Source organism: Megascapheus bottae, chromosome 1 (genome assembly GCF_031878675.1).
Source record: "Megascapheus bottae isolate mThoBot1 chromosome 1, mThoBot2.hap1, whole genome shotgun sequence".
NCBI classification, from domain to species: domain Eukaryota; kingdom Metazoa; phylum Chordata; class Mammalia; order Rodentia; family Geomyidae; genus Megascapheus; species Megascapheus bottae.
This window is the reverse complement of record NC_143509.1, coordinates 58,637,748-58,659,197: the sequence shown is the minus strand read 5'-3', so window position 1 is coordinate 58,659,197 and position 21,450 is coordinate 58,637,748. Positions and strand designations below refer to the sequence as shown.

At 38.3% G+C, this 21,450-nt stretch overlaps 1 protein-coding gene across 1 annotated transcript in view; it reads left to right on the top strand.

The window, feature by feature from the left end:
- Gtf2e1 (general transcription factor IIE subunit 1) overlaps positions 1–20,230 on the top strand; it is a 32,496-nt gene extending 12,266 nt beyond the window's left edge. Inside the window, exons 3-5 of the mRNA XM_090345547.1 lie at positions 7,378–7,579; positions 14,346–14,587; positions 18,535–20,230. Coding sequence (XP_090201673.1) covers positions 7,378–7,579; positions 14,346–14,587; positions 18,535–18,962 — 872 coding nt within the window. The 3' untranslated portion in view covers positions 18,963–20,230. The remainder of the gene's footprint in view (positions 1–7,377; positions 7,580–14,345; positions 14,588–18,534) is intronic.
- The last annotated feature ends 1,220 nt before the right edge of the window (positions 20,231–21,450 follow it).

Below are 21,450 nucleotides of genomic sequence, written 5' to 3'. Positions count from 1 at the left end.
ACTGATTTGGGGGAAGCTGACATATTTTTTATAATGCTAAATGATATTCTTAAAATGATTGTAGTATGTAAAATTAGCCTGAAGTCATCTTCCATAAAATGTCACATTTTTACATTTGGCCTTTGACCAGCTGCTTCTCATTTACAATTTGTGTTTATGTGATACACATAGGACCCAGCGATGGCAGCCTTAGTTTTTCTCTGGTAAAAATTACCAGACAGGGTAATTACAGTTCTTCCTAGGTCTCATGTTCTACACAGCCTATACAGAGGCACTGACTAACTGCCTATTTTTTGGATGCCTTTTCAAGGACATTTATATAAGGAGCAGCTTTGAAAGAAAGCAATATTGTTTTTCTCCAGAGCAAAAGAACAGGTTTTGCTTACTGCCTGCTATAATAAAAATAACATCTCCCTCCAGAGTATGGTTGTTTTAACATTCAGTGTAATAAAGGTAATAAAAGTAATATCACCCTGCCGAGCATCAAGGATGGGCATGCCATTATAAAATATTTGGGTTCCTTTTACATTGAAGGCATTTTTCCTTGTAACATACCCACTGTGTGTGTAGTTTTCACATGGCCTTTGCATATTACTGTACAGGGATTGGGCCTCTGGGGCCTAGCTTAAATACTGCTCCTAGCCTTAGCAGTGGCTAATGTCACTATGTAAGCCAGGTCCCCAAGTTTATATGCAGTGACACAAGATGGCCAGCTGACAACTGCTTACAGCTGGCATATTATGGGAAGGAAAACTTTTTATAGGTAACTTATTAAATCTAGATTGCGTTAGAATTCAGGGTCCTTGTGGCCATGTGTTCTTTTTGGCTTAAATATATAAATGCCCTCAAGTTACTGAGTTGTCATCCCAAGATTGTCCTATAAAGTAATGTTGTATTTTCCATTTTCCTCTTGCCTTCCTCATTTTCCCCCCACAAAAAATTAATATTTTATTAGACTGAGCACTGTCCTTGGACTTTCTTAAGGCTAGAGCTCTACCACTTGAGCCTCAGCACCACTTCCAGCTTTTTTCTATGTATGTGGTATCCAGGAATGGAACCTGGGTCTTTGTGCATGCTAGGCAAACACTCTACCACTAGGCCAAACTCCCGGCCCGGGAAAACACTTTTAAAAACCTTTTAACCTTTTGTTGTTGTTACCAGTCCTGGGGCTTAAACTCAGGGCCTAGGCACTGTTCTAAGTTGGTTTTTTTTTTTTTTTTTTTCTTTCCCCTCAGGGTTAGCATTCTACCTCTTAAGACACTTCTGGCTTTTTTGGTAGTTAACTGGAGATCAAAGTCTCGCACACTTTTCTGCCATGTCTGGCTTCAAGCTGTGATCCTTAGATCTCACTCTCCTGAATAGCAAGGATTAATCCAGTCATGAGCCACTGGTACCCAGCTTCAATATTAACATTTTTAAAGATAAGGAAACTAGGGCTGGGAGTTTGGCCTAGTGGCAGAGTGCTTGCCTAGCACGCTTGAAAACCCAGGTTCAATTCTTCAGTACTACATACACAGAAAAAAGCTGGAAATGGTGTTGTGGCTAGCTAGTCTTGAGAAAGCACAAGTACAGTGCTCAGGTCTGGTGTACAAGCCTGGGACTAGCAAAATAAATTAATAAAGAAACTAATGAACTAGATATAATCAAATGTGATGTGTTGGATAATGACAGAAAAGGAAAGCAAAAGAAGGGAAAGGACTGCTGGAGTACATTGGAATTTTAGGTGATATTGGGTAGGAATGCCATTGTGAAGTGACTTGAGGAAAGAACTAAAGCACATAGCCATTTGACCATGTGGAAGGAAAGCATTCTGGACAGAAAGAATAGCAGTGAAGTCTCAGTAGCACAGTGTTGTGCCTGTTGGGGGACACCGAGGAGAATGGTTGTGATGCTTTGTTAACATGGAATGGGAAGGTTAGAGGATTGCCCCTTATCTCTGTTCACTTCTTGTGCTTTAGCCAGAGTTTTCTCTTTTATCTTCATGTATTAGGCACTTTGACGCGTGAGAAATGGGATTCCTTCTTTTAAAAACAAAATCTACTGAACTAGCTAACTTGTAAGCTACTAAACTGAATAACTTGTCTTCTAAGTATGTTTTAGTTCTCCTTGACAGTTCTCTGTGAGAACAGACCTCACCAAGTGCCATATTGATAGAGTTCTTAAAATTCAGTAGATACAGAGCTGTTTTTTCCCCCCAGTCCTAGGACTTGATCTCAGGGCCCGAGCACTGTCCTTGGGCTTTCCTAAAGGCTAGTGCTCTGTCACTTGAGCCATAGCACCACTTCTGGCTTTTTGTCCCCTATGTAGGTGGTACCAAGGAATCAAACCCTGGTTTTCGTGCATGCTAGGCAAGCATTCTACCACTAGGCCAAACCCCCAGCCCCAAAGAGCTGTATTTAATCTTGTTTGTTTTTTCACTTTTTAAATTGCTATTATAAACGTGATTTACAAAGGGATTACAGTTTCATAAGGTAATGAATACATTTCTTTTTGGACAGTGTCACCCCTTTCTTTCCTCTCTCCCAGTTTATTTTTCCCATGACTACCAACAAGTTGTATAGTTTATGCTCAATACAGGGTCTAGTGAGTACTGCTGCGTTGCTGCGTTTCTTTTTTTTTTTTCATATATTTTTTATTGTAATCAATAGAAGGGTTACATTATGTTCACCAGGTAGAGGGTGCATTACTTCATATACATTGATACCCTTTCTCATGTCTTGATCCCCATTTCCCTCCCCCATCCCAGCCCCTTATCTTGTTTCTCCCCTTCCCTATCCGATTTCAAATAACCAAATACGCATATATCCAATATATCAGATAACAAGGTAAAATACTACTGTAACAATATGAAATAACCAAGGGACAGCAAAAGAGATAAGAGATAACGTAGTACATTAAGGACAACAATCACTCGTTATATGGCTTTTGTTTCTATATCCTGGAGGTACTTTCATTTAGCCTCATCCTATATGGCCTTATGTATCTAGGTTTTGTTCTATTGTAAATCTCTGATAGGAGAGCCCAAGATTTCAACTGATTATAACAAATGAGGAAAACCATTGAGCCTATGTTCCTTTGAGTCTGGCTTACTTCACTTAGTATGATTTTTTCTAAGTCTTTCCATTTCCTTACAAATGGGGGGATGTCGTTCTTTCTGACAGCAGCATAGAATTCCATTGTATATAAATACCACATTTTGTTAGTCCATTCATCAACTGAAGGGCATCTGGGTTGGTTCCATATCTCCGCTATGATAAATAGGTATTGCTGCATTTCTTTTTACCCAGTATCTATCTGTGTCGCCTTCCCCTCCCAAAGATAAATAAGTGAACAAACAAGACTGAAAAGAAAACAAACAACAAAAAGCCACAAGGAAACACTCTTGTTTCATTTTGATAAACACTATTTTATATGATCAGAGACACATAGACACTGCACCTTTGTGTTTGATCTTATTTTATATGGTTTTCAAACTCCTATGTTGAATTATATTCTTATGTTTCTATTGAAGAAGGAAACAGCGTGGAACACATAGAGGATAGTGCAAGCTAGCACATCTTCTAAAATCTCTCCAGTCAGATTTACTATTCTTTGTAACTAAATATTCTGGTTTTTAGTTCTGGCTGGCTTTGAAAAATTTGTTCCGTGCCATTACCTTCAATCACCTTGGTATACCTATGGTTGTATCATTTCTGTTTCTCTAAGATTTCTCTTTAGTTAGATATATAAATTGATTATCTCCTTATTCTCCTTAATCTTTTGGATACTCTGGTCTATGTTGCCTTCAGTTACTAGCTGTTTTTTGTTTTGTTTTGTTTTTGTCGATCGTGGGGCTTGGATCCTGGGCCTGGGCCCTGTCCCTGAACTCTTTCAGTTCAAGGCTACTGCTCTACCCCTTGAGCCACAGCACCACTTCTGGTTTTCTAGTGATTAATTGGAGATGAAGAGTCTCATAGTCTTTAGTGCCCAGGCTGGTTTTGACCCGCAATCCTCAGATCTCAGCCTCCTGAGTAGCTAGGATTACAGGCATGAGCCACTGCACCCGGCAACTAGTTGTATTTTATAGATTTTTTTTTTTTTTGGCCAGTTCTGGGCTCAGGGCCTGAGCACTGTCCTGGGGCTTTCTCAAGGCTAGAGCTCTACCAATTGAGCCACAGCATCACTTCTGCCTTTTTTTTTTTTTCTATGTATGTGGTGCCGAGCAATCGAACCTGGGTCTTTGTGTATGCTAGACAAGCACTCTACCACTAGTTCAAACTCCTGGCCCTTGTAGATTCATATATCTAAATTTCTAGTGTTTATTGCACTCTATTGAGCTCTCAGCAGTTTTAATAACTAGGCATATAACATGTATCTTAATGGCCAGTGGGGACAACATGGATTCAGATATATAGAACAACCTGGTAACTTTTACTTACAAAGAAAAAGGAACTTGTTCTCTTTATTCTGGTAAATAGCATTCATGTTCAGTTGATTCAGCCAGAATCTGTATATTTATGCTTATAGTAAAGTTAAATTTATGAATGTTCTCTCCAACAAAAGAAGTCATTATAGAATGTCTTAGTAAGGTTGTAATAAATAGAATTAGAGAATTTGGACTTTTCATTGGGGAATTTTCAAGACGAGTAGGGATATTTACTTCAGACAGTACACTGTCAAAAAATATAGTTCTTTAACTGGGTATTTTTAATCTCTTATCTGTAAGGTGAGATGAGTAAGGCAAGGCCAAAGTTGTAATTGTAAAAAAAAAAAAAAAAAAAGCAGTTACTTGGATTCCCTGGGATTTTTTCCTGTAGTTTTGCCTGTCATCATGATAACTACAGTCGTTTGGCTCTGGTTTTGCTTACAGAGATCCCTGCCTGATGATGGTGAGCTGTGAGATTGTTTGACAAATGCCACAGCCTACCTGCAAGTGCTAAGCTACCTCCCACCTGGGAGTGACTGTTTCTCTTTCTCTCTTTTTCTCTTTCTTTCTCTCTTTCTCGCTCTCTTGCTCTCTCGCTCTCTCTCCATCTCTCCCCCTCTCTCTTCCTCTTGCTCTTATTTGATGGTAGATGTAGAAAATTAGGTATTTCTTAGGGTTGGGAATGTAGCTTAGTGATTAAGTGCTTACCTAGCATGCACAAAGCCCTGGGTTCGATTCCTCAGCACCACATAAACAGAAAAAGCCAGAAATGGTGCTGTGGTTCAAATGGTAGAATGCTAGACTTAAGCAAAAAGCTCAGGGACAGTGCCCAGGTCCTGAGTTCAAGCCCCAGGACAAAGAAGAAAGAAAGGAAGGAAATTGGTCATTTTTAGGCAACTAGAAGATGGAAGAGAAAATGTTTTAGACAAGAAATATGAATAAAGCGGGGCCGGGAGTTTGGCCTAGTGGTTAAAGTGCTTGCCTAGCATGCATGAAGACCCGGGTTCGATTCCTCGGTACCACATACATAGAAAAAAGTCAGAAGTGGTGCTGAGGCTCAAGTGGTAGAGCTCTAGCCTTGAGAAAGTCCAAGGACAGTGCTCAGGCCCTGAGCTCAAGCCCAGGACTGGCAAAAAAAAAAAAAAAAAAAAGAAATATGAATAAAAGGTTTTCTTATAGTATTGGCTGGGTATGGGGATCAATAACGAAATCACAGGGAATATAAGATCAATAGGATCAAGTGTTACATTGAAACAAATGCTTGGTTTGTTTATTCTGTACCTGAGGAAGAGAGGTTAAAATGAATTATGTATCAGTCACACATAAGGTCTTTCAAAGCTGAAATGTTTAGTTCTTACTAAGTGCTCTGCACCAAGTATGCATATGATCTCTTTTAATCCCTCAAATAAATTGAATCAGAATGGGAAGATGAATAGCCTTGGTATTGTGAATAAAAACCAAACTGGAAATCAAGTAGCTGCTGATACAGACTGTTAGGTGATATTTAAGAATATCAGCTGTAGTGTAGTAATTTGAACTTATTTGATTCCTACCCCATCCTCTTATCTCGTAGTTGTATGATCTTGAGCAAATTACTGAGCTCATTGGATCTTCTTTATTTTATAGACTTTAATGAGCAATAATAATATCAGTCTCAGAGGCTGGCAATCCCTGATACTTTGTCAACACTCAGATATGTTAACAGCTGTTATTTTTCAGTTCACCAGCTGTGTAACTTTGGATAAATTCTTGAGAGCTTCAGTTCTGACATCACTTTACAAGATTGGTATAAGGATCAAAAGTGTATGTGGAATTGTTCTAGAAACAGCACTATATAAATAGTTTCTAATCTCAGATGTTTGTCTTGTCTTGGTATGTAAAGAAAAGACTCTGACTGAATTACGATGTCTTAGGGTCAAATTCCTCAAGGCCTTTACTAGAGGATGAGAAATTCAAATTTCTTGCTGTGAGCATTAAAAATTCAGCTATTAAATAGACTGTAGAGAAAGAAAAGAAAATGACAAAGTTGTGATTTAGGAAACTTGGAATTGGTGGGGGAAAACAGACTCAAGGATCATGTTTAAGAAGCTCTTGTAGGCTGTAATTATGATCTAGCTTAGCGAAATGACAGTGGATGTGAAAAATGTAGAGGTTCTAAGGAAATACTGTTCTAAGCTGAGTGTTAGGGATATTGAAAAATTATAATGGATTGATTATATTTGATAGATAAAATGGTTAATAAGCATAAAGAGCCCTGTAGTGACATATAGGATGACTGGAAACTTAGTTTTAGGTATTTATTTGGTTCTTCCTGTGATAGAAAACCAGTTGTGTAGCATCTAAAAAGAAAACTGTTTGACAAGTGATACATGTACAATAGTAAGCTATAAAGAATTGAACTGTAGGCTAAAATAAATGTAAATATCTTAGAAATATTAGTATTAAAAACTGGTAGGAATGAGATGGCACGCTGGTGGCTCATGCCTATAATCTTAGCTACTCAGGAGGCTGAGAACCAAGGATCCCAGGTCGAAACCAGCCTGGAAAGTGTGAGATTTACCTCCAGTAAATTACTTAGAAAATACCAGAAGTGGTGCTGTGGCTCAAGTGGTAGAGTGCTAGCTTTGAGAAAAAGAATCTCAGGAGCAGCACCCAGGGTCTGATTTCAAGCCCAGGACTATCTCCCTACAACCTCACCCCCCCACCCCACAGAAAATAAACCAACTTGGTGGGAATGAAATTATTTTGAAATGTATAAAAGAGAACTATTAAGAGATGGGTATACAGATGGTAAATATATCAAAATAATGATTGTAGAATCTAGATGGTGGGTACATGGGTTTCCACTGTAAGGTTATTTCAACTTTTTAAATATATTTGAATATTCTAATAAGGTGTTGAGGTTAGTGCTTTGTTAACAGCTTGTCTGGAAGATTTCACCTCCCTAACCTGAGACTTTGTTTTCTCTGTAGGAACTTTCCACTGTACTTTTTGCCATACAGAGGTAGAAGAGGATGAATCAGCAATGCCCAAAAAAGATGCACGCACACTTTTGGCAAGGTTTAATGAACAAATTGAGCCAATTTATGCATTGCTTCGGGAGACAGAGGATGTGAACTTGGCCTATGAAATTCTTGAACCAGAACCCACAGAAATCCCAGCCCTGAAACAGAGGTGAGTAGAGGCCCCATGCTCTTACTAAGAGTTCTTTCAAATTTTCCCTTGTTTTAACTTTGAGGCGCAAGATTAGATAAGTGACTTACCAACATACTAGAGAGTATATCATTTGATTCCAAGCTCTACTGTGTTTGTTTCTCTTACTAATTTATTTGTACTGAATAGAAAACATTGTGGGTCTTTAGCAAAATCTTCAGTCAAGTTTAACTTGCAGTGCTTACTCTGCTTGAACCTAAAGTAACTCATTCAACTGTTGGCCAGTCCTAAAGTATTTGTGCCGCTTGGAGATATTTGAATTTTTTTGACATACAGAATTTTATTTCTCACTTCAAAACATTTATATATTTCTTGTCCTCAGGTTGATTTTTTGTTTGTTTTGTCTTTTTCTTGTTTTCTTTTTGTCATTTGTGGGGCTTGAATTCAGGGCCTAAGCTCTTTGCTCAAGGCGAATACTCTACCAGTTTGACCATAGGTCCACTTCAGGTTTTCTGGTGGTTAATTGGAGATAAGAGGACTTTCCTGCCGGGACTGGCTTTGATTCATAGTCCTCATACCTCAGCCTCCTGAATAACCAGATTTATAGGCATGAGCCATAAGTGCTCAGCTTCTGGCCTTAGTTTTAAATGCAAATTTCTTGAGAGTTTATACTTTTAACAGTGGCTTCCTATTTTTTTTAAGTCAGGGTACTTGATTTGAATTACAGGGCCAATTTTAGTTCTGCCATGCCATAAAATATGGTTGTGTTTATTTTGAAAAGCCTAGGTGAGAACTGGAGTCAGAGAATGTTCTACTGTACTCTTCTTTTTTTTCTCTCCCCTTGCCTTTTGTCAATGTGAATTTATAGCAATCTATTCCTTCTGTAGAGCTCGACAGTACAGGTGTATAGTTTTTAAGAGCCACTCTCAGTATGTTATTTCCTCTGGTGCTGGTGTTTCAGAATAGTGAGTCTTGTGCAACTTGAGTTTCTTTCATAAAAACAGTCTAGACACATAGAACTCTTTGTGTCTGTATCAGTTATTGTGAGTTTTCTGATTAACTCCATGTATCAATTAAAATATCTTTGCCTGTGACAATAGAAAATCCAACTAGAAGTAGATTGAAACAATTTAAAAAGGTTGTCTTTGGGATACTTTGGAACAGTATAGTTCAACACTGGTTTATTTCATAGCTTAACTGCATTCTAAAGGAGATATGTTTGTTCCATCTTTCGCTCTGTTGAACTCAGACTATTGGTTGTCCTTTTGAACAGTGAGGGGAACTAGCTTAATGTGTTCATGTTTCTAGATAATTACATGCAGATAAAAATATCCAAATGTAGTAAAATGGATTGTCTCTTCCTCGAGTTTTAATTCTAAAGAAAACTTTGCCAGAGTGCCCCCTTCATCTTGTCTGTCCCCGTATTTCATTATCTAAAATTGGTTTATATGGTTTTACTTATTTACTTAGTAACTTCTTTATTTATTAAACCCCATATTGGGGTTTAAATGCAGGCTTTGTACTTTCTAGGCAAGCAAGCCTCTTTATCATTATCTGCTTACTTTTAAACCAGCATCTGACAAAGAGAAAGTTTTACTTTCTTGGGCTAGAGAGTTCTTTAAAGCAAGTGGCTCCTGATATTTGAGTGAAGCCAATAAACAATGACGAGAGGAGACACTGTTAGCAGGGGTTATCATCTACATCATAAGTAGCCTTATGTTTTTGTTACTGTCATTTGATCTTTTATCAAAACTTTTTTTTTGACTTCTTTTCAGCTCACCTAAATTATACTGTAGCTCTAAACTAGAAGCAAGCCTATAAGAACAATTACTTTTACAAAAACATATATACACTTTGCATTCTATACAATAACAGTAGTTTCAGATTTTTCTTTTCTTTTTTTATTCCCCTACCTCTTGTTATTCATCCTGTTTGTCAGGATGTTTGCTACTGTAATAGTATTTTACCAGTCTGCCGCCTATTTCAGAATCTTTGGGTAACCCTGGCTCCGTGACTTAGGCAAGTCTTTGTGGTGCAGCAATACCAGAAACCCAGCAGCAGTATGCTGTGATAAAGTTATTTGGTCAGGAATGATTGTGACAAAAATTGATAAAGAATCAGGAATTAGAGAAAATGAACTGATCAGGAAAAAGAAAGCTTAATAGCCTGCTCATCAATGAAGAAGGGTGGCAGGAAATAGGAGAACCACAAGAAAGTCAGAATGGAGTTCCTAGAGCTGCCAGCCATAACAAAGTAAAGATCTTTTCGTATTGTTGGGAATAACTATTGGAGCCAGATTAGAAGTTGCTAATTTGACTCAGTTGGACCCACCAAGCATCTGTTATATCCACTACCTGAATATGATATCCTGGAGTGGAACTGACTTGCCCTTTCTATACTATAGGAACCAAGTTCTATAATGGCCCGTCCTGTCCCAAGGATATAATCTATCCTCCCCCAAGTATATAAGAAAGGAAGCATCAGGTGTCCAAGAGCTCAGAAATAACATGTCTTAATTAGAATGTTTCTTTTAATATGGGATTTAGTTAGTGCCATCAGTTCCATTGTAATGTCCTGGGTTCGATAATCACCAAGTCTAATCCAGGAGTCAATGGACAGTTTTAGCATTTCAGCATGTCAACCTTGGTGATTCTTAAAGGTTTTTCTGTCTTTGTCAAGGAATTCTTGTTTGCTCTCATCTTTTCTTTATCATCATCTTTTATACTTATGATCTTTCAAAATGTAGTTTGGAAAGGCTGGGTTTATTCTCAGTGGTAGAGCACATGCTTAGCATGTACAAGGCCCTTGGTTCTATTTCTAATACCCCACCTCCTCTCCCGCCACAAAAAAAAGAAAATCCATTTTGATATAATGCAATGCTCTTATAAGTTTATGGGTTTTGTTTTTGTTGTTTTGCTAGTCATGGGTTCTGAACTCGGGGCCTGGGCACTGTCCTTGGCACTTTTTGCTCAAGGCTTGAGTTCTGCCACTTGAGCCACAGCACCACTTCCAGCTTCTTTTGTATGTGGTACCAAGAAATGGAACCCAGGGCTTTATACGTGCTAGGCATGCACTCTACCTCTAGACCACATTCCTGACCTGCCCTTACGAATTTTCTCTTTTGAAAGTTCTAAAATTTAATAGTTTAAAAAGCATTCAACCATGTTTATCTTTGTCAGCTTTGATTAAAATATGCCCATTCTCCCCATAGAAGAATTGTAAATATATAGAAGAAATGAATGTAGATGTCTTTTATCTAGATTTCTTTAGTCATACAAAACATTAGCAGGCGATATAAAATTTGTGTCTGGGGCGGGAGTTTGGCTGAGTGTAAGAGTGCTTGCCTAGCATGCACAAAGACCTGGGATCGATTTGTTCATACCACATACATAGAAAATGCCGGAAGTGGTGCTGTGGCTCAAGTGGTAGAACTTTAGCCTTTAGAAAACCCAAGGGCAGTGTTCAGGTCCTGTGTTCAAGCCCCGGGACTGGGGGGAAAAATTGTATTTCTTATGAAAGTAAAATAAAATTTGTGGAGTTAACTCAATGGTTAAAAAAGTAAGTTCTTGAAAAATGTTTAATGCGTATTTCAAATGTGATTACTTGTAATCTCTGAAATTCTATCTACTTGGGAGACAGAGATTGAGGATTACAAGGCAGTAAGTAAGTAGGACCCTATTACAGCAAAATTATCTGGGTGTATTGGCATGTATTTTAATCATAACTACACAGGGGTATAGATGTGAGGATCAAAGTCCAGACTATTCCTGAACTTTGCTAAAGCAAAAAGGGTTGGAAGAATGGCTGAAGTGGTAAAGCACTTACCTAGTAAATGTGAGGCCTGAAACCCTGAGTTCAAAATCTTAATGTCATTCAAAAAATTAAATTAAAAAAAAAATCTGTTGCCTCAAACTGAAATAGAATCTACCTTGAACTTCTGTACCAGAAAACAAAAGACTGGATTTTTTTTTCTTAGTATTCATTGTAATTGTCCCATTCGTTCTAATTTTCTCAGTTTTCTCTAAGTATTCATGAGATACTCCTCAGAGTTAACTTTAAAGAGAATGTATTGAAAACCATGTTCAGGGTTATGTATGAAGAGAAACAATAGTGTCAGGAAGTGAATGAGTCATTTAGGAGTCTGGATGAAGGAAAAACATAATGTAGTTGGCCAGGTGAGAACTTTAGAACCATGCCTTTCTTGTCTCTCCCAAGCAGGGTTCACTGACTCAGGGAGACACAGTTTGGGACAGAGGGGTCTAGAGAGCAGACTCAGCACAGGGTAAGCAAGTTGGCTGAGAATAGAAGAGGCATTTGAAGGAGGGAAACAAATGGGTGAGGGAGGATAGATTGGGGATGTAGAGAATAAGCACAAAAACAAATCAGGAGAGATGGTGAAAAAAGCAAATGTTGGGAGAAAACAAGATTCAGAAAGCCAGTATACACTAAACTAAAGAGTCAGATTACAGTGAACCCAACCTCACAGTCTTTCAAAGACAACAGACAGCAATACCAAAAAGGGGATCCTCTTAGGGAAAGAGCATAGTGACACAATGCCTCTGTGCTCTGATCCAGTAAAATGATACTTATCAAAATGAAAAAACAAAACTCCCAAAAGACAACAGATAGAACAACTAGGGATGGTTTAAATCAAGACAAACAGTACATGATGGTCCAACAAATAACATCAGATGAATGCAGAAATAGAAGCAGAAGAAACCAATTACATGCAGCTGTAGTAGGAGACCTCAAAATACAGCAAGACAAATAGATGGATTGGTTATATTTAGAAAGACTCAGAGTGGGAGAACAAGTAAGTGGTAGCGAGTGGAAATAAGGAGACAAACAAGAAGGAAGCAGGCAAAAGAAGTGGTTGAGACATGGAAAGACAGACAAGGTACCAAGAAGAAAAACGTGTGGGAAAGGGTGACATGAAGTACGATACAGTGAGAACAAGGAAAGAACGCAAAGACAGTAGCTGAAGGCATGAGAGAGAAGTCAAGAAGAAACATAGGTCGGGAATGGACATTGAAAAGAACATAGCAGAAGCTATGGGTTGATGAGGTACTTCAGGACTCATGACAGTACTTTATAGGATAAAAGTACTGTCTAAACACATAGGGTAGGGAAATTCTGTGTAGAAGTTACTGTAAAAAGTATCATTTGCAGGCAAAGAAAGATAGGCACAAACTCAGGCACAGTTAGGTATATGCAAAGGCAATTTTTAACAGACTAAAAGAATCCAGGAAAACATCTGAAAGATGAGACACCTGGCTTCATTCATAAAGATAGAGAAGATAAATGACTTACAGAAAGCTAAGTAACATGCTAACAGCAAGGAGGGTCTTGGGGAGTGAATAGCAAAACAAAGTTGACTGAGAAACAGGTCATAATCCCTGTGGGCAGAAACAATGGTTGAGATAGCTAAGATTGACAAGTTATAATCAAAATTTGTCATTAATCAAGTTTTGGTTGAAAACAGGCTGGATCTGTGCAGAGGGATGTGCTTTACTCAGCGTGTGGCAGGACAATGTTATTTTCAAGTTATGTCTGGCTGTGTGAAATGCTTTCTTTTGCTGGGGTTGGGGGCAGTCCTGCTTGAACTCAGGGCCTGGGCACTGTCCTTGGGCTTTGTCAAGGCTAGAGCTCTACCACTTCAGCCACATTATCACTTCTGACTATTTCTATGTATGTGGTACTGAGGAATTACACCCAGGCCTTCGTGCATGCTAGGCAAGCACTCTACCACTAGGCCAAACTCCTGGCCCTTGAAATACTTTCTTAACTTCCATTTTAGATGATTTTGAGTTGAATCATACATTTCAAAAAATACAACTCTTTGTTTTGTCTTCATTTTTTTTTTTTTTTTGCCAGTCGGGCTTGAGCTCAGGGTCTGAGCACTGTCCTTGGACTTTCTCAAGGCTAGAGTTCTACCACTTGAGCCTCAGCACCACTTCCGACTTTTTTCTATGTATGTGGTGCCGAGGAATTGAACCCAGGTCTTTGTGCATGCTAGGCAAGCACTTTAACCACTAGGCCAAACTCCCGGCCCAGTTTTGTCTTCATTTTTTTTTTTTTTTTTTGCCAGTCCTGGGCTTGAGCTCAGGGCCTGAGCACTGTCCTTGGACTTTCTCAAGGCTAGAGCTCTACCACTTGAGCCTCAGCACCACTTCCGGCTTTTTTCTATGTATGTGGTACCAAGGAATCGAACCCGGGTCTTCATGCATGCTAGACAAGCACTTTAACTAGTAGGCCAAACTCCTGGCCCATTGTCTTCATTTTTTAAAAACAAATTTCATATGAAAGATGTTGGTAGATTTTTTTTGTTTCTCTTTGTGCTAAATTAGTGTTTTTATCTTTTTAAAAAAAAATTTATAGTAAGAAAACTTGACGGCTCTACTGAGTAAATGAGTAAACTAAGCAAGCAGGCAAACAGATGAACAGAAAGACAGGGTACACTATCAGAGTGTGGGTGCTCTCAAAGGGAGAGAGACACCTAGATGAGTGTTTTTAAATGGATCATGACACCTTGTTATTTTTCCTCACCCCAAGTATGTTGACTTGAAATATCTCAATCTTCACTTGTTTGTATACTCCAAATGATACAGTATTTGAGAACCTTACAGTGTTCTAATCCATGTAACTTTCACCAAAATTATCGATTGCTAGATATGATTATTACTAGATAACATTTATTCTGAATACTTCAGTAACCACTTCCCTAGCTGCCCCCTTTTTTTTGTTCCCAGCACTAAGACTTGAAGTTTTCTTTAATTTTTTTAAACAGCAAGGATCGAGCAGCATCTGCTGCGGGAGCTGCTGGCTTGGCAGGGGGCCATCACCGCGAAGCATGGACCAGCAAGGGCCCCTCCTATGAGGACTTATACACGCAAAATGTTGTCATCAACATGGACGACCAAGAAGACGTGCATCGAACCTCACTGGAAGGAAAATCTGCCAAGGAGAGGCCCATTTGGTTGAGAGAGAGCACTGTCCAAGGGGCATATGGTTCTGAGGACATGAAGGAAGGTAAGAGCAGTAAGTTATATCATGAGTTCAATGGAAAATGAACTTGACTTAGTACAAAGTATCTTGACAATTTTTACTTTTATCGATAATTTACTGTGCTGGCTTTATAAATTGCACTGTATCAGGAAGTAAGAAAGTGAGTAGTAGGAATTATTATCAGGATACTTCTATTGCCCTTTAACTTATTCAAATAGCTTTAAATTTGAAAGATTGCAATGCCTTTATCTTTTTGTCTTGGAAAAATCTTACTGTGCTGAAGGTAGCCAAATCGTCTCCAAATTTCATCTCTCTTTATTTTCCTAAATTGGGCATTTTAAATACATAAGTACACACACCCTTCACTTTTTCTTTCTTGAAGTACTGAGGCTTGAACTCACATCCTTACACTTGCTAGGCAGTGCTTTACCACTTGAGGCACTCCCTACGCCCCATTCTTATTTTTTGAATAGGGATTCACTTTCTGCCTTGGCCAGTCTGGACTGCAATCTTGTTGACACTTCACACATACCTGGGATAACAAGTGTGTACTGCCACACTTTTTACTGTGTGAGATGGGTGTCTCAGGACATTTTTTTGCCTGGTTGGCCTGAACTGTGATGCTCCTGGATCTTAGCCTTCTGAAAAGCTACAAATAGAGACAAGATCTGTGTCTAGTAAAGTAGTCCAAAAATTATAATATTTTTTCCCTCTTAATATCAAGATATTTGTGCTACCTGAAGTTATACAAGAAATACCACACAAAAAATGATTGGGCATTCTCACAGTTCAAGAAGATTGATAAATTAAGTTCGGTGAGCCAGAAATGATTGGGAATAGTGTTATTTTTACATATTTGAGAACTGAGATTTTATTTGGAAGCTCTAGTTTAGATTACTGGATTTAAGATCCAGGTGATAATAGAAAAATAGGAGCCTAAAATCAGATAAAAGCTACTCAAAAATGGGAAAGAGGAAACAGGGAATATATATCCCTCTATTTAGATTTCTTCAGCCTGGTTCCCAGGTTTGTATTTAAATGCTAGGAATTCATCAGTTATTAAACAACCTCTTCTTTTTCTTTTCTTTTGCCTTTTTGGAAATATTGTGTTTTGAGTGTGTGATGCCAAAAGCATGTAATTCTGATGTGATTCTTTTGTTTTTTTTCTTGAGTTTCTGGGGCTTAAATTCAAGGCCTATCACCTAAGCCACACCTTTAGCCCTTCTCTGATATTTTATCAGAAAGAAAAAAAATTCTCTGACAAGTGTTCTTTACTTCCCCCTCACTAATTAGCTTGCTATGTTTAGTTATTTTGATTCAAGTTGTTCTAGATTATATAGTAGTTAGGCTGTCTGTTTAATAGAATTGTTTTTCCTACCTTCTTGCCAAACCTTCTTTCCTTTGAATTTAGAAACCAAATTAAATGAAGTAAAACTGTTGTTAACCAACATTTTACAGTTAAAATCTGAAGTTTAATATTTGATATTTACAGTTACTTAAAATAGTAGATTAGAACTTGTGTGGGCCTTATATAAGTCATCTAGTCTACTCAAGTTTTTTCTGCAAAATAGGGAAGTATTTGTCTAATACTAGACAAATTTAGATTTGACTCTGATAAATTTCATGATGTTGAACAGGCTCTATCCAAGGAATGCATGAAGCAAGTATTTTTTTTTTTTTTTTTTTTGGACACTGACCTTGGACATTTTTTGCTCAAAGGTAGCGCGCTTTGCCACTTGAGCTACAATGCCAGTTCTGGCTTTTTGTGTGTATATAGTATCAAGGAATTGAACCCAGGTCTTCTTGCATGCTAGGCCACATTCCTGGCCTCATGAAATGAGACTTATTTGTCCTATAGTTTATTATTCTCCAACTTCAAATTATTTTCATATCTTTTGGGATTTTGACAGAACTTTAGTCATGTCTTCACTCTACTGAAAGTTCTTTTTTTATATATATTTTTATTGTAATTAATAGAAGGGTTACATTATATTTGCCAGATAGAAGGTACATTAATTCATGTACATTGATACCCTTTCTCGACTGAAAGTTCTAATTCCTTTTGGATCTGCATTTCCTTATCACAAACTACCTAGACCTTTAGTTTTTGCTTTGTCTTTTTCCAGACCATATTGAATCCTAATATATTTTACTTGAGACCTAATGACAGAGTGGTACATCTTGTTTTTATATATATATAAATAATTAATGATATGTCTTATTTACATCCTTGACATTCTGTTGTTACTTTGGTCCTGGGAACATGGATCGTATCCAAGTAGTATCTTGTTCTGTCCCACACCTGGCTGTGTCTGTCTTTCAGTACATTTTAGATGATGTTTCTGCAGTCAGATCTCCTTGCACTTGTCCATATAAAATCTGCTGTCTTGCTGCCCATATTTACAACCTTTGACTCATCCGTTTTTTGCTACAACTCAGCCATTGAGTTCCAGAATTGCTTAGTAGTATCCGTGGTTAGACTCACCACATTTCTTACCCTTTTGTGTTCATTATCAGAGCTCTAGGGAGGAACTTCTCCCTGTAGGTTTACCTACTTTTCAAGTGGTTAAGTTTGGTTTTAGTTCTCTCTTTGGCATCCATGTCATCATAAGCCTCTTTTCTCTCTGACCTCCTTTTCTCTCTTAAATGCCCAGTCTCTCACTTAGGAGTTAAATGCCCAGCAGTCTGGCTAATACCTTCTTGTGTGTTAATGGAGAGGTTTTCACCTCATCCAGGTCCAGAATTGGCCTAGAGTCTTCTCTTGAAAGTGACAGTAGGTAACACTTTTCCAGGCGCCAGACCCAAACTAAGCACTTCATGTTACTTAGTTGCCACAATAACTCAGTGAATTATTCTTTTTGAACATAAGAAAATCAAAGAAGAGAGGGAGGGGAATGACTTGAACAAAATGACACAGCTAAGAAATGCTAGATATTTGGTTCAAGGAATCCGTTTCCACACACCACTTTTAACCCTTTTATGTGTGTTTAGTGGCAGTATGGGATTATCACAATGCAAAACACAGAAAAAAAAGTGTTTGGTCTAAAGTGTATTCATGAAGTTATGCATACAAAATGGTAAGAGATGGAATGATATTTACTCCTGACATTAGGTATCTTTTTGAAAAGAGTTCAGAGTATGCCTCTACCATTTGTTGACTCACTCATCAATACTTGGTGCGTAGCAGTGGCATTTGGGATATCAGTGAGTAAAGAAGATACCTATCTGTATGGTTAACCCTGTATCCTTAGAAAGGAGATGACAAACGATATACATAAGTTATTCACTGTGTTACAGAATGAGTGCAGTGAGGGAAATAAGATGACATTTGAATGAAGTTATAGGAGATATAAGTGTGTTGTATAGCTACCTAAAGGCAAGATATTTTAGGCAGAAGGGTAAATTCATGTGCTCTGAGGTAAGAAGTGCAGCTGGAGCAGAGTTAGGGGAAGGAACAACAGCTCTTAGAGGCAAGTGATCAGGAGAGGCTGTAAATGACATTGGACCTTATAGGCCATTGAAAGGCCTTTGACTTCTACTCTGAACAAAGTAAGGAGCCATGCTTTGGTTTCTCATCTTAAATATCTACTATGCCTGGCTCCTCACAGACATTATTTCATATGTTCTTATTCAGAACCTTGGAAGGTACAGCCTTTTATCACCCCATTTTCCAGTAAAAGTACTGAAGTTAAGAGTAAATAACTTGCTCAAGATAGTACAGCTTGAATGGAGAAGAATGAGGATTCAAATCCATGCTACTTTACCTATAAACCCCCTGGGCTGCCATTAAGCCCCAGTTTATAAGAAATATTTTTAATATTTTATGGGACTGCAGTTCAAGAAATGGAAGTAATGGTGTCTGTGGTTTTTTACTTCTGTTATTATCATTTAATATACATTTAAGTGTGTATTTTATAAAGGAATATTCTTCCCTGTGTAAGAGTCTTGACTTTCTGGGTTTTAACCCTCAGGTGGCATAAATATGGACACATTCCAGGAGCGGGAAGATGGCCGGGCGGGGCCTGATGATAATGAGGAGGTCATGCGTGCACTCCTCATTCATGAGAAGAAGACTACCTCTGTCACAGCTGGCTCAGTGGGGACAGCGGCTCCTGTGACTGCTGCCAATGGCAGTGACTCGGAGAGTGAGACCAGTGAGTCTGATGATGACTCTCCACCCCGACCTGCTGCTGTGACTGCCCGTCACCGGGAAGAAGATGAAGACGACGATGAAGAGTTTGAGGAAGTAGCAGATGACCCGACCGTCACAGTGGCTGGCCGTCCTTTCTCCTATAGTGAAGTGAGCCAGCGGCCAGAGCTGGTGACCCAGATGACACCAGAAGAGAAAGAAACATACATAGCAATGGGACAGCGCATGTTTGAGGACCTCTTTGAATGAGCTTTCCCTGCCTTTCCTTCCTGTCTGCAGTGCTCATTTCCAAAAGATACCCCCACCTTTGAAAAAGAGTATTAGTGGTTTCCTTCTTCTCGTCCTGTGAAAAATGCTTGTTAATGTAGCACAAAGGAAAATGGGAAAGTGATTTTTTTTTCATGCCAGACTCTTCTCAGAAAGGTAGTTGGCTATATGAATTCTTTCCTGATATCACTACAGTATTGTTATTTACTGTATTTTGTTGTGTTTCCTTATCTAATGTTTTTCCCTTAACTTTTTAAGATACCTTTTTCTCCTCCATAGGTCATTTTTTTCTTAACTACAGAAAACCTACCATGATAAATTACAGTAATTTACTGGTACCATCCTTTTTATCTGTTCTGACCAAACATGTCAACAATTTCTTATATTGCTACCAACCAAAGCAACCTACCAGTACGCAAATCTGATTAAGAAAAGTACTTTCTAATATTTGATCTTCTCCCTCCCCTCCCCAATTAAGGTTAGTCTCAGTACGTAGGGGGAAGTGACTTGTATACACAGAAGGATAGACGTGCCTGAATCTTGTGATGTTTAAACCAGAATTAGTGTCTTTACATATGATGAAACAGGTGGATTCTATTATTTTGAGTGCTAGAAAACAAAAATATGTTTGGTAAGCTTTAGGAAGAAATTAGGAAAAAACAAAAAAAGAACAAGGGCTAAAGAGTGGAAATCACTGGCAACAGTGCCTTATAACAGCTTGGGTTTGTTCTGATTTGAAAATCCTTCCAGTGAAGCTGAGATTGGTCCCATTTTTAGCCTTTTACAGACCTCTTGTCAGTGCTATAAATGAAGGAGACCATTCCAGCAGAAATCAGCCTGGAACAATTGATTATTCCACTCTCTTTCACACGTTCTCATCTTTTACATATTTGAAAGCTTTGTCTCTTTATTCTTGTAAGTTTTAGTTCATACAGTGTGTTGTTGAGCATTGTAACCTCAAAAGAAAAAGTAGTTTACTTGGGTTCTGATCTATAGTATGGTATTATTCCTTGAAGACAGAGCTTTGAAATAAAGGCTTTTCATATAAATATCTGCAACAATTGTATTTTTTGTAATATTTTTCTTTGCATTGTAATTTTAACTATTTATCATGTTTTAGAGCATACATGGAGGTAAGATAGCATTTTAAAGTATCTGAGCCTTGTACACAGTGATGTTTCATCTCCATTATATTGACAATAAATCTATTTTATACTGACTGAAATTTCTTAATTTCTAGGTCTATAACATCTTGGGGCATAATTAAAATGTATATATTCTTCCCATTAAAAAAAAAACCAAAATCTTTTTTTTCTCTTATTAGTCATATATTCCATTTAATAGGTGCAATTATGTGTGATCTAAACTTTCTGGCAATGAGTTGCCCTAGGAATGAACTTTTTGTATGTATCTCTTATGTGTGAGACTATTTTACTTTTAAACATTGTTTTTCAGCTTTTGTTTTGTTTTGTTTTTTTTGGTCAGTAGTGAGGCTTGAACTCTGGGCCTGGGTGCTGTCCCTGAGCTGTTTAGCTCAAGGCTTCTGCCCTACCCCTTAAGCCACTGTACCTCTTCTGGTTTTCTAGTGTGGTTAATTGGGAGATAAGAGTCTCACAGTCTTTTAGTGCCCAGGCTAGCTTTGAACCTCGATCCTCAAACCTCAGCCTCATGAATAGCTAGGATTACAGGTGTGAGGCACCATACCCAGCTTGTTTTTCAGCTTTCTAACCATGGCTTCAAAGGACCTAGTTTTCTTTTTCGTGTTGCACTATCATGTTGAATGAACCACTGTGGCTGCAGTTGACCTGTCCATGCCTGCTTCTGATGAGATTGCTTTCATTCTCCTCTGGAAGTTGAAGCATTTCGCTTATTTTAAAGCACTTTCCCTCCTCTTCCCCCACCCCCCCCCAAAAAAAAATCTATAGAGTATTACATTCAAGAGATTACTCAATTTGCATCAGAAAACTACACGTTAGTCCCAGAACTAGATATCTAGACACCATTACTTTTGAGGCAGGCATCTTACAGAACTTGTCCTGGCAAGTTCCTCAACTACCGATTTATGAATAATGTATTCTAGGATCACCAAAGATTTTTTCCAGCTCTATTTAATGGAGAAGTGGTAGATAATGTATTTTTTTTTTTTTTGCCAATCGGGGGACTTGAACTCAGGGCCTGAGCACTGTCTTTGGACTTTTCTCAACGCTAGTACCCTACCACTTGAGCCACAGCACCACTTCCAGCTTTTTCCTATGTATGTGGTACTGAGGAATTGAACCTGGGTTCGTGCATGCTAGGCAAGCACTCTACCATTAGGCTAAATTCCTGGCCTTGCCAAGGTACTATGGATGACTAAGGGGAGTATAGTTGAACATATCATAGCTGTTAGTATTATTGAAGGAAATTGGACACTGAGTGGCCTCAAGATTGAGATGAGATGAGCAGTTATCCTATCTTGTACATGTTAGCT